General features: G+C 44.5%; 1 protein-coding gene across 4 annotated transcripts in view; it reads left to right on the forward strand.

Moving 5' to 3' along the window:
• PPARGC1B (PPARG coactivator 1 beta) overlaps window positions 1–13,410 on the forward strand; it is a 185,845-nt gene that overhangs the window by 118,741 nt on the left and 53,694 nt on the right. For all 4 annotated transcript variants that reach the window (XM_077327098.1, XM_077327097.1, XM_077327099.1 and 1 more), the window contains one exon: window positions 13,124–13,297. In XM_077327098.1, coding sequence (XP_077183213.1) covers window positions 13,124–13,297 — 174 coding nt within the window. The remainder of the gene's footprint in view (window positions 1–13,123; window positions 13,298–13,410) is intronic.

Here is a 13,410-nt window from a genome sequence, read left to right on the forward strand (position 1 = left end):
AGGCTCTGAATCAAACAGGATGAGTCATTGACAGCAGCCACAATTGCTTTGTGAGTAGCCTAGCTGGTCATTTTGTTCCAGATGCTCTTTGCGGGCCATTGCCCCCTTTGGCCTCCCAAACAGAACCACCATGTCGTGACTTCTTTCTTTGGAACCAGGAATGGTGAAGCAGGGCTTGAATGACAAGTCCCCTTGCAAAGCATCCTGGTTGCATTTATGCCTCTGAGGCTTAGAACAGGATTCAGCTATTGAGAAGCTGCTGCAGTCTATCCGTCCGGCAGCATTTTTTGCTGCAGCAGCCCTTAAGTGGAGGCTTACTGGTTCACAGCCTGGCATGTGATTCCTTTGCCATATTTTCTGCTGCACTGCAAGAAGAAAAAGTAGTACTCCTTTTAAGATACTATAATAAGCAAGGGTCAGTTTGTCCAAGTGCAGATTGAGTATCTTTTTCCATTCTGTGCTGATTTCTGATCTGTTCCATGCAACGCACTGCTGCTGATGTGCTTGTGGCAATCCACAGGTGTGCCTGATAGGACCCAGAACACAGGCATTCTGTATGGGTGTTCTGCAGGATGAAAAGCTAACTCAGTTTGCAGTTTTGAGAAAGCGAGAGGAAGGCTACTGCATGACAAATGTTCATGTGTGGTCTATACCTATGATACTAAATTGAGGGCTGAGCTTTTAAAGCATTCTTTTTCTCCATGGATCTATTGGACCTAAAAAAAACTGGTGTTTCCCAAAAATCCCAGATGGAAATGCCAATTTTATTTTAGACCAATAGACCTGAACGGGGTGAGGAGGAGTGGTTTGTTTGGTTATTTTGTACACTCCTACTCTGAACCACTTCCTAGTGACTCCTGTTTACAAGGTCTTTCATAGCAGAACTAATGCCAATTATTCACATATTTAAATACATTAGCTTATGCTTTTTAAAAATAAAAATATCAAACACCAGTGAACTCAGGTTTTTTAAATAGATGCAGTCCTGAGATGCATGTATAGATATGGCTGCTATGTTAAAACAACTCTGGTCACATGGAAAATCAACATGGGAATGACTGTGATACCAGCATGGGGAAGACCAACATGGGAAATTATAATGATCTCCCTGAAATATTCATTTTCTAAATGTAGACTTTGTCATGTGGTGGAACATTTGCCCCATAGCTGTCCAGTCCAATAGTAGATTCATCTTGTGAGGCTGCTAATTGAATCATTCAATTTTTAGCACAGTTATCTGTGACATATGGAAATAAATTACTCACAGGACACATAACTGATCAGAGGAGAGTTCAAGGAGGCAGTTCTGTTGCTGATTCCAGTTGGACAGCATGTCTTTCACCCAAGTACTTGTATGTGCACTAGCTCAGAATTTGGTTTGCTCTCTGGAGCTGATGAGAGAGAAAGACAGACTGAAATTCCATGCCTGCAATTATCTAGCTGTCCGTCTGTCACTGTGAAGGGCTGGATTTCAATCCTTAAACCCAGCGTGTTTCCCTTTGAAGGTAACTCTGTGAATTCTTAGTGTTACCAATTTAGAGTGAGGATCAGCGCAGTCCTTCCTGTCACACGTAAAACCTCATGGCAGGAGAGCACCGTTTTTCAGATCTTATCCCAGTGCTTGCAATTACCATCCTGCATCTGTTAATAAGGTGTCACTGTAATTAAGACATCAAACACACAAAAAAAGCTCTATGGAGGAGGCTTCCTGAGGCCCTGCCGGTGCTTTTTAGTTTCCTATATAGATTACAGATTCTCTGTGGTAGGCACCTCTGTCAATACTTAAAAATAATCTAATAGTCATTATAGTACTGCATCCAGCCACTCATGTGCGTCTGTTTACAAAAGAAAAGCCGGTAAAGGTAAAGGTAAAGGTAAAGGTATCCCCTGTGCAAGCACCAAGTCATGTCTGACCCTTGGGGTTGACGCCCTCTAGCGTTTTCATGGCAGACTCAATACGGGGTGGTTTGCCAGTGCCTTCCCCAGTCATTACCGTTTACCCCCCAGCAAGCTGGGTACTCATTTTACCGACCTTGGAAGGATGGAAAGCTGAGTCAACCTTGAGCCGGGTGCTGGGATTGAGCTTTCAGACTGCATGTCTGCTGCCTTACCACTCTGTGCCACAAGAGGCTCTATAAAAAAGCCTGAGTCGCACACAAATATTTTTAAAATATGGTGGTCTCTCTTACATTTTAATCAAGAATTCTAATGTTCCTTCACCTGATCTAAAGGAATAGAGAAGGCACCTTTTAAAGAAAAACTTGGGGGCCATTTTGTGATTGCCCAGCAATGCCAACAAACATTTCTGAAGGTGGCAGCAACAAGAAGGCAGCAATGGCAAAAGGGAGAAGGCAAGGAAGGGAAGAAAGCTTTAAGGGCTGGAAGTCTGATAGCAAAAGAAAGCAGTAGGGGAGTCGGGTGGTGAAGGAAGCAGAATGGCTGAGAGCTCTGAGAGAACTGGCAGTGGTCCACAGTCACCCATCAGGCTTCAGGTGTCTCAAAGCAGTTTCCAGTTGCCTTCCCTTTCTCTCCCCATAACAGACACCCTGTGAGGGAGGTGGGGCTGAGGGCTCTGAGAGAACTGGGAGTGGTCCACAGTCACCCATCAGGCTTCAGGTGTCTCAAAGCAGTTTACAATCGCCTTCCCTTCCTCTTCCCATAACAGACTCCCTGTGAGGGAGGTGGGGTAGAAAGAGCACTAGCTCATGGTTTGGTGTATTTTTAGTGCCTCACTTTGAAGCTGGCAACCCTAAGAAGAGGTCTCTCTGTGTGCAGCAGCCTTGACCCTAGTCAGGTTTATGCCCACCTAGGTAGTGTGGAATTCCAGAACATGAACCTCCACCAATTTGGCAACCTTACCTCCTCTCTGCCATGTTTTCTTGACCTGAAATAGGTCAGGGGGTGCTAGGTGGCTGTGGGGGCATTACATAATTTTGAGGCCCCACTTCCAGACTTCAAGGAATATGTTCAGACCAGGGACAGCCAACCTCCTGGTAGGGCCTGGAGATCTTCTGGAATTGCTGCTCATCTCCAGACTATAAAGATCAGCTTCCCAGGCAAAAATGGCTGCTTTGGAGGGGTGGCTGTATAGCATTGTTTCCCACTTAGGTTTAGGGATGCCAGCCTCTATGTGGGGTGTGAGGATCCCCTGGAAGTATAGCTCATCTCCAGGCAGTTAGACTGAAGGGAAAGCTCTCTCCTCTAACATGCAAAATGAATGTATATGGCTCTAGACACCCCTTGGCTAGAACAATCTGTTGCTCGGCTGGTGATGTCTGCCCTTCTGAAACCTGATGCCTACTGCTGGCAACTGCAGTCCCTGTTGATCTCAAGGGCAAGCCATTGCCTATTAAAAGTGGATCACCTAGTTCCCCCCAAAGTCTTACTGTCTACTTTCCTATAAATGCCACTTGAAATTCTGAGCCAATTATGCCTTTGATTTCATAAGACATTCCTGTCAAATACTGAATTTTATTTAATTGGCAGAGCTTGAGAAAAGTCCCTTCAGTTCCCATGTCTCTCCAGCCATTTACTTGCTCACTGTTTACAGTTTCAGGCTGTAAATATGCTTTATTTAGATCTTCCTGCACCTTCCAGACTCGCAGGACCGGCACTGGTCTGTTTGTCTGTCTGTTTACGCCCTAAAATACAAACAGTTGCTGGTAAGGGCTGGCCAAAGCCTATAGCCCAGGAAAGACACAACTGCACCACTTCACCCCAACCTCAGTCTGTAACCTCAGTCTGTAAGCCTCTGTCATCATCTCTGATATCACTGCTCATTTCTAGATTATAATGATCAGCTCTGCAATGAAAAATGGCTACTTTGGAGGGTGGACTGAGGCATTGTACCATTTTGAATTCCCACCTGCAAACCTCCAGAAATATTGCCAACCCCCTGGTGGGGCCTGGAGAGCTCCTGGAATTGCTCCTGGAAGAGGTCCTGGAAGAAACATTTAAGGCTTCCCACACAGGTTGTTGTGGAGTTGAAACACTTGAGGCCTACTGCACAGGCCTAACTGTCACATCCAACAACTTCCCTCACTTTGCCTCAGACCACTGATGGAGCTGGCAGGTGTCTGGTTAGTGTGTTCCCTCCCCTCTCCCGGCCTGCTGTGAAGGAGCCTCTAGCAGCTCCTGGCTGAGAGGAGGGAGGCATTTCCGAGAGCAATGCAGAGGAGTCTGTGGGCATGGGTCTGGGCATTCCTTTTTTTGGAGGTGGGGGGAAGCTTTCACCTTCTGCCAAACAGTTGGCTGACAGAAAAACCACTTCTCACTTAAAATACTGCTGTGGCTGGTCTTACTGCTGGCGGGAAGAAACAGCCAAGCCATGTGTATTTCTTCTGCACTACTTTCTGCAGATTTCAGGCTTACTGTCTGCAGCCAGGGGCAAACTGGCTGCAAGCTTGCCAGATTGCCCCTGGCTGGGCTGGGCTCCCTATTGGTCCAAAATCCGGGGGTGGGGGCCAGTCAGAAGGCACCCACTCTCCACCCACCTAGGCCTTCGCTTTTTATATTATACAGCAAAGCAGTTCCAGGTGATTCTATGATTTCCTGTCCCTTTGAGAATTTGGGTTTTCAACCCCACTTTATAATCAGAGTGGTATAGGTACCCATCATAGTCAAAACCCGTAAAAGGGTTTTAAAAGGGAAGATGGTCTGGCCAATCTGTAGGCCATTTTTTTTATGTTTTGCTGTGTTCACAAAATGTCTGGAATGAAAGATGGTTCAGAATTCCCAGCCATTTTGCTGGCTGGCTTCCAAAGCCCAATGGCTGTTTTCCTTACAATCTCCTGGGTAAAATTAGAAAAAAGTTCTGTTTTCCCCCCCACAAGTAGCAAAAGGAAATGGAGGGAAAAGGAACACAATCCCAGCCAAGATCTATTACCCACTCGAAGCACTGGGCCTGTCACAGTAGTGTCCTGTACCATCCACCTGCCCACAGTTGGGGGTGGATAGAAGAATCGGAAATATCATCAGCTGTTCCGCCTTCTGTTAAGTGCCTCAGCTCTTGCTCTTACTAAGGCATACTGCCAAAGAAGCGTATTTTTTCTTGTTTCTAAAGCTATGGAGGAAGGAAACTGGTATTCAGAGATCCTTCAAAACACTCAGTTGAGACACCAGGCCAAGGAAGGGCTGCTGTGCCTCCTGTCTATCCTTCTTTAACTCAGTGGCTTTCAATACTGAAGAAAATTTCTTTTTTTCATTAATATCTACTAGGTTGCACTTAACATCTGCATCTTCCCTTCACCTAAGATGGATCTAGCACCATCACCTAAGTAGGGAGGGGGGGAAGATGAATAGAGCGGGAAAGCAGAGAAAAAGAACGGATGTATATAATGAAAATGAGCAGTGGGCTTTGCGGCAGGTTAGGATTAAAGGAAGGAAGATCTTGGGTCCACAAAAGGTTATTGTTATTGTACTATATTAGTAAATTGACAGTGCAGTCCTAAATGGTTACACCTGTCTGTTGAAGTCAATGGATCTAGAAGGGTGTCAGTCCGCTTAGGGCTACACTGTTACATACCTAAACCTGAGGGCAGTTTATGATTGTTAAGTTATCAACTTATTTCCAAACTCTCGATTTTTTCATGTTTATTGCTAAGGGATCAAAGAGATTAGTGTTTGACTTGGGACAAGATTCCTGTTTGCCATCAGGAACAAACTGTCAAAGTAATCTCCCAGCAGACCCTCAAGTTGGACATGAATAATATGGCATTGCCAGGACACCAGCTGAATCTTACTGCTGACCTCAGCACGCCAAGTAGGCAACCCAGAGAGGCATTAGATTGCAGGAGTTTATTTATACCCAGTTCTGTTGGCAGTGGAGAGGTGTCACGTCTGTAGCGATTATCAAAAGACATCCAAAGCACTAATGTCAGCTGTACCTTGTGATTGCAGAGCTGTGCTCTCTTTCCTTGTGACACATCAAAGACACAGTTTTGCAGAAATTTGTGTTTTTCTGTGTAGAAAATAATTGCAAAGGCATATTGAAGGATAATTTTTCTGTTTCCAGGGAAGGATTTTGAGAGAAACCAGGGCATTTGATGAAAACCATATTAGCAGGGGCCAGGAGAAGAAATAGCGATGGAAATCATGACCTAAATGCTAACAGGTGTGAAAATATTGGGAGATCTTGGGGAGAAAGATGGTGATGTGATTGCTGTTCCTTCCTCACGTAACAGGAACATTGTTGGCAGACTACTCCATATGAGTTTTATCCTGGCGACAAGGCAAAATGGTGGGGTGAGAATGGAAGATTTTTTAATGTGTATTTCTCTGGGCCTGGAGGTGTGGGTATGAATGTTAGCAGATAGAAAATGCATCATTTATAGGTCACGGACCTTTGTGGGGCCACAAATCCAATTCAGCTTTGGATTGCATTGTCTTTTAAAATCAAAAAGTAAAGTCAGATTGACCTGGTATCTGATAAAACCTTGGGCCATTCCGCACGAGTTCAAAGTAGCAGAAGGCTTACAAATGGTAAACGCTACTAATTTGCCGTTCCGCATGACGTCGCACACAATCTGCAACAGTCCTGCAACACTAGCGCTAAACTCGCTTCGTTGTAGTGATTTCCGGTGAATCCAGAAAAGTGGATTCACCCTCAGAAAATCACTACACTCCTGCCAACAACCTGCAACACTTGCGAAAAAGACCTGTGCGTTCTCAATGTAGCGGCTGCAATAAAGTCCCTCCCCCTGGCTCTCTCCTCCGAACATCCAGTGAAGCGATCGCCATTTTTTTTTCCTCGGAGCGAGCGGGGAAAGCAACGAACCAGCGAGGCTTCATTCACCCAGCAGGGCTACAGTCCCTCCACAGAAGTGCTTTAAAGCTCCCCTAAGTCCCCAAGCACAACACAGCCCCCTGTTTGCAAGTTCCCTTTATTTTCGGCCAAAAATCGCGCCTGTGCGGGGGGGGGATTTTTTTTCACTTGGGGGAGCGTGGTAATGATGATTCGCCAGCTCACACACCTGCTAGATGGGTCTCTACGTTAGGAAGAATCAAGGCATATTCCTTGCAACGTGTGTGTTTAAAAAAAAACCTGTGCTTAAAGGGAAAGGGGCTTTTCCGGAGCATGATAACAACCGCCCATTGGCTGTTCGTTTGATTGATGGCCAGGGGCGGAAACAAGCACAGAAAAAATTGCTTCCTTTCTAGTGATTTTTGCGAGACCGGAAACTTGTGGGGAACAAATGAAACGCTACTGGATTCCACTACAAATGCAGGTATGCAGAACGCCGAGATTCCACTATTTAAAATAGCATTTCCGCTTTGTGAAAGCAATTGGCAACATTGGTCCTTGTGCGGAAAGGCCCCTTGTTTTCATTCTTCTACTAGTCTGTATTCTGTGTATTTCTCAGCTTTAATGGATCCTACTAGAGGCTGAGGTACAAGAGTCACGGTGGGAGCTGGACCCTGTAATATATTATAAATGTTGTTCCGGCAAAGACTGAGACTGAACTGAGGCCTTAAGTAATCTCAAAAGGAAGTAAAATAAATAAATCTTGTAGCCCATCCTTCCCGGAAGCTCAGGGTGGGTGACAACATAAAATAAAAAAATTGTTCATCCCGGTTTCCTACAAAACTTTGCCCTCTTATTTTTATTCTTTGGACTCCCTTCAGCCAAGGAAAGCATTACTCCTAGCAAGATTGAACGTTTTCCTCTCAAAAGTGACCTGTGGCATGCTTTGCCACATTCCTGAATCAGAGAGACTTTGCCTCTATGGTTGTAGTGTCCCTGACACCCTCCCCCACATCATCTTGGTCTGCCCGGCTTTTTGCAGCCAGTGCATCCCGATTCAAGACATATAACCAAATTAGCCCTGCTTAATGAATCTTGCTCTATTGGCTAAAACTACAAATGTACTATATTCTGTGTTCAAAGTCAATCTTTTGTATTTGCAAAAAACGCTAGCCTGTGCATCGGATTTCAGTGTATATCACCCATGTCCAGCTGTGTTGTGGTTATTTGTATTTTTAAAAAAAATTAAGCCATTAAGGGTAATTTGTATCTAAAAAACAATGGTTTTTCCCCCTCCAGGAATAGGCTACCAGTACTTAAAAGTACCATGCCCAGTTACAGCAACAAGGCTTGGAGATGTCTGAGGGATTGGTTGAAGGAAAACCTCTGGGCTAGCAGCAGTCTCTGTGCAAGAGGTTTCAGAGTCCAGCTTTGAGGCTGTTTCCCAGGACAAACAAGCTGATTCAGACTTTTAGAACTCCTTGCATATTGAAGGGGGCTCCTGCAACTGCCTCTTTCTGAGGTGGAGTTAGGAGCCCATCTGCCGCCTCCTCTGAGTCTTTGGCCTTTTCTCCCAGTGAGGAAGAGTCAATAGACTATGGCAAATTAAGTCAATGTTTTATGCTCTCCCCACCCTTGAAAATAATTTTAATATTGACCATGTTCTCTCTTGGGATGAAAGTCTCTATAAGGATGCTTCAACTGTTTGTTTCTTTGATCAATTTGGAGTGTCCGTGTGTGTGTGTTGGGGGGGGGGTAGAGAATCATTTTCATGATTTATTGTTAGACTTGTGCTATGCAATCCCATGCAAGAGATGTCCAAGAGAAAATAATAATAATAATAATCCAAGTGGAAAATAAGCCTACTTTGTATCAAGGAGTACAGACTGGGGAGCTAGCTGCTGCGAGGGCACCTTCAAGATGCAAGTCCATCAGGTGTGCATCTCTAACAAAATCTGCATGCTTTGTGTCACACTGTGAGTTGAAATGGATCTTTTTTCTTCCCCCCTCCCCCTTGCAATACAATAAATAATTTAGAGGCTGTAATTATGCTTAACCATGCTTTGTTTAGACAGTGGACATAAAGATGCTTTTTTATGGAGAGATGTTCACAGAAAAGCAGCAGAATGGGAAAGCTCTCTTCCAGCTGTCCTATTCACCCACCCCTGCACTGGACAGCTTCACCTGTTCCCTGGTGCTGTGCTTTTAACACTGGCTTGATATACAGACATTAGCAGGTGATGATGACCAAATCCATACTGTGAAAAGCTTCCCCAGCTGTTGCCTGTACATCCAACTACTGTTAAAATCGCAGCCCAACTTTCTGTTCAGTTGGCAAACATACCCTCCCCTCTCTTTTTGCCTTCACTCATTTGGAGCTCCTGAAATCGGCTCTTGAAAGTCAGTGATTGGGGAACTGACTTTCAGGCAAAATGGCTGTTTTAATCAGGTCCTTATGTAGCATGAGGGGATCTTTCTTTATGCCTGACAGATTGGAGCTCAGCTAGTACCCTTCATTCAGTGTTAAATTAGGCACCTTCTCATATAGCCAGATCTGTGTGCCTTCCATGGAGCTTCCATTTTGCAACTTGCTTTTGACCTTTCCTTCACCTGATGCCATTCATGCAAAAGGGCGGGGGGGGGGGGCGACCCCTTTACTGTTGTGGTGCATTGTCTGTCCTAAAGAAAATTAGAAAATGTAGAAAGCACACAAAGTCCCATTCCTGCGGGAAACAAGCCCTATAATCTCAGATTATCCCAGTTAGTAAAGAGAACCCGGGGGGGGGGGGGGATGCTCTTTCATTTCTGTAACTTCATGTGAAAATTGGTTGTTGAGTCCTAGAGAGACTATTTGGAAAACTTCAAAGCAGTGCCCAGGATGTTATTCCCTCATTATGGCTTCTCAAATGCTTAGTTGATCTTGTGATCTGAGAGCTAAATGCAAAATAAATAAATTTGCTCTCCCCATTGTTAGGAAGCTCCCACAGTTCAGCAGGTCTTAACATAAAAGAGCTTCATGAATTTTCATTTCTTGGCTGCTGTTTTGAATAGTAGTCTTGGTCATTATGAAGACAAAGGCTTTTCATCAACTGTGGCTTGCCTGGAAGGGGTTTGTTGTTTCAAAGAGGAAAGACTGAGGGGTGAACCTGCTCCTGCTGAATCCACTAAAGACCTTGGTACCGGTGCCAGCAAGAAGTTTCCAGCTTGGAGGCTGAAATTCAGAGACAGTTTGGGGCCTGGGACCTAGACGGCATTTCCTGTTTGTGGAGATCCAGGGGCGTCTCCCTGTTCAAAATTGTCACATGGGAGCATAGTGAGTAAACTGGAACTGAGGAGATGTGGCTTCATAGCCCCCTCCACTGGGAAGTTCATTTGGGGGCCTCGGACCAAGTTATTGTCAGGATAACACATTAATGATTGTATAGATATCAAGAAAGATTGTGTGTATAAAAAGAGACAGCTTGCTATGAACTCCTTTGAGGAGAGTCAATCTACCGATATTTATTTATTTGTTATATATGAAGAACAATGCAAGCAAACAGTAGGCTGTGGGTCACAATGAATAATAAGGTTTGCAAAAACTACATGGCGGGTAAGGGTTTTTGTCTGTCCTGTGTAGGGAGAAGATCTGAGCAGTGCTCAAGCCCTTGTCTGAGCAGTCCTCTCCCCATAGTGTTAAACTGCTCCCTCCTCCCCACTCTCCATTCATTCTGGACCTTGGAAAGCAGCGTCTCCAGCATGCTTGTGACCTTTAGTAGGCTTAGCTGTAATGGTGCAGTGCAGCATTACTGTGTCCTTCGCGGTCACTCATTCTTGCTGCCTGTGTTGGAGTTTAATGCAATTGCGTATGCCTTGCGAAGGTGTTAGAAATGGGGCTGGGTCTCAGCTGCTCCGTCTGATTGACTGGATATTTTTAGCTCAGTTCTTAGAGCTTAGATTGCCTTACATGCGCCAAGCCATTGATTCTGCTCTATTATACTTTGGTTTTGGCTGAGTTTGAGGAGCAGGGGAAGAACATAATGGATTGTCAGGGTCCTTATTGAATTGGTGTCTGGAGAAACTGTTTCTATAAGCAGAGATTGTCACTGGGTGTGAGGAAGTAATGAAGCTGGAAGGTCTGCTTTTTGATGCCACAAGTATCACAGGTAGAAGGTTAGGTGATGGATGAAAGTAGAGGTGGGGAAGAAGATAAAGACAAAAGGTCAAAGATGGGGTGGGGGAAATTGGGAAGAAGTCAACATGTCATCTGGTGCAAAAATAGACCTTGAAATTGTCACAGCTTCCATTCCAGAGCCTTACCCGATTTCTGATTGTCTGATGCATGGTATATATACCTCTTCCCTTCCTTCCAAAGTGCTGAACATCAGGTTGTTGGAATAAGCCCTGAATATCTGTATTACCTCACCAAAACATAGCATAAGATCATAGAATAACAAAGTTGGAAGAGACCTCCTGGGTCAGAGTACACTTGGCAACTCCCCCCGCCCACACTATGCAGGACACTCACATCCCAGTCGCTCATCTACTGTAACCTGCTACCTCCTTGAACCTTCACTGAAACACCCTCTACATCAGATGGCTCTCCAAACTCTGTTTAAAAATGTCCAAAGATGGAGAACCCACCATCTCCTGAGGAAGCCTGTTCCACTGAGAAACCGCTCTGTCAGGAACTTCTTTTGGATTTTTAGATGAAATTTCCTTTGAATTAATTTCATCCCATTGGTTCTGGTCCTCTGGGGCAAGATAGAACAACTCTGCTCCATCCTCTATATGGCAGCCTTTTAAATACTTGAAGATGATTATCACATCCCCTCTCAGTTGTCTTCTCTCCAGGCTAAACAGACCAAGCTCCCCCAACCTTTCCTCATGTCTTGGTCTCCAAACCACTCACCATCTTTGTTGCCCTCCTCTGGACATGCTCCAGTTTGTCTACATTGCTCTTCAACTGGGGTGCCCAAAACTGAACATAGTACTCCAAGTGAGGCCGAACCAGAGCAGAGTAAAGCGGTACTATCACCTCCCGTGATCTGGACATGATACTCCATTTGATACAGCCCAAAATCACATTTGCCTTTTTAGCCACATTACTGACTCATGTTCAATGTATTTTCCTGTGCATTATTTTGAAAGCCATTTATGCACATGTTCAGAGGATGCAGTAATAATAAAATCGTCATTTCTTTCTTGTGTGGTGAGAAATATAACTGCCTTCTAATAATTTTCCATGTAAGCCAGGATGCTATTATTTGCCTGCAGGTAATATGAAGGGGTGGAATCTGAAATTCCAGATCGTTTTGGAGGGATGATAAATATTTTAGCAGTAGATTTTATTTTCTCATTTGGGAGAGGGCAGAATGAAAACAGACCCAGAAGAACACTTTGGGTTCTCAAAAAATAGAAGTTAACCCCCCCTCCCCAGTTCCTAATTTGGAGGAATGACTTTGGTTTTCTCACCCTTTTTTAATGGGATGTATGTTACTATAAGAACCTCTTGTGGTGCAGAGTGGCAAGGCAGTGACATGCTGTCTGAAAGTTCTGCCCATGAGGCTGGGAGTTCAATCCCAGCAGCCGGCTCAAGGTTGACTCAGCCTTCCATCCTTCCGAGGTCGGTAAAATGAGTACCCAGCTTGCTGGGGGGTAAACGGTAATGACTGGGGAAGGCACTGGCAAACCACCCCGTATTGAGTCTGCCATGAAAACGCTAGAGGGCATCACCCCAAGGGTCAGTCATGACTTAGTGCTTGCACAGGGGATACCTTTACCTTTACTTTTTTATGTTATTGTAGTGGATGTAGCTAGGGTTCTTTGTCCATGTCATATAATTTAACTGGAGCATCATAGGAGGGACAGGAAAGTAAATTATTGTCAGTATATTCATACCTGAAGAATTGTTGCTTTCCCCAAAAATTGTTGCTGTTTCCACTATGGGAGTCAACAAGTTTTTTTATGAATAATAAGTCTTCTGTCTCCAGCCTAGAGAGTTACAAACTGACTTGTCTCAAAATGTTTAATTACAGCCATGTGATTTGGTAATGCTTGCTCTAGAGGCATATAATGTCTGTTCCCTTCAGAATACAAACCACATTGTGCAATGCTGTCAGCTGCATTTGCCATGCCACATAGAGTCATGTAGAAACTCTGCATTTTTGGAATCTTGCAAGTCTAGTGGAATCCACCTTGTTTCAGGAGTGTTTGGCTTTTGACTCAGTGTAACTTTTTGTTGAGGAATGTTTGAACACACCAGAAAATATCCAATGGTACATCTTGTGAAAAGTGTGGGTGTGGGTGTGTTGGTGGGCCTCATTCATCTGCCCCTGGATTTTCAAGCAGGCAAAGGAAATTGCCAAGTTTACCACTTTCTTTTTTTTCCCCTTTCCACAGTATGAAGTGTCTGATGAGGAGCACCTTTACTCTGATTTCCCAGAGATTGATTTATCCCAGTTGGATGCCAGTGACTTTGACGCAGTCAATTGCTTCAGCGAGCTACAGTGGTGTTGTGAACACTCTGAAACAGAGTCCAGCCAGTACAGCACAGATGACTCTGAGCTTTTTCAGGTACTCTATACTCATTTTAGAGAAGAAACACATTTCTTGGGGAGGGTATGGGTGTGTTTGATTATTTATCGGTTTCAAAAATTATACACAACATGCTCATGGTGGTTTATATA

Source organism: Paroedura picta, chromosome 3, assembly GCF_049243985.1.
Source record: "Paroedura picta isolate Pp20150507F chromosome 3, Ppicta_v3.0, whole genome shotgun sequence".
In the NCBI taxonomy this organism is placed as follows: domain Eukaryota; kingdom Metazoa; phylum Chordata; class Lepidosauria; order Squamata; family Gekkonidae; genus Paroedura; species Paroedura picta.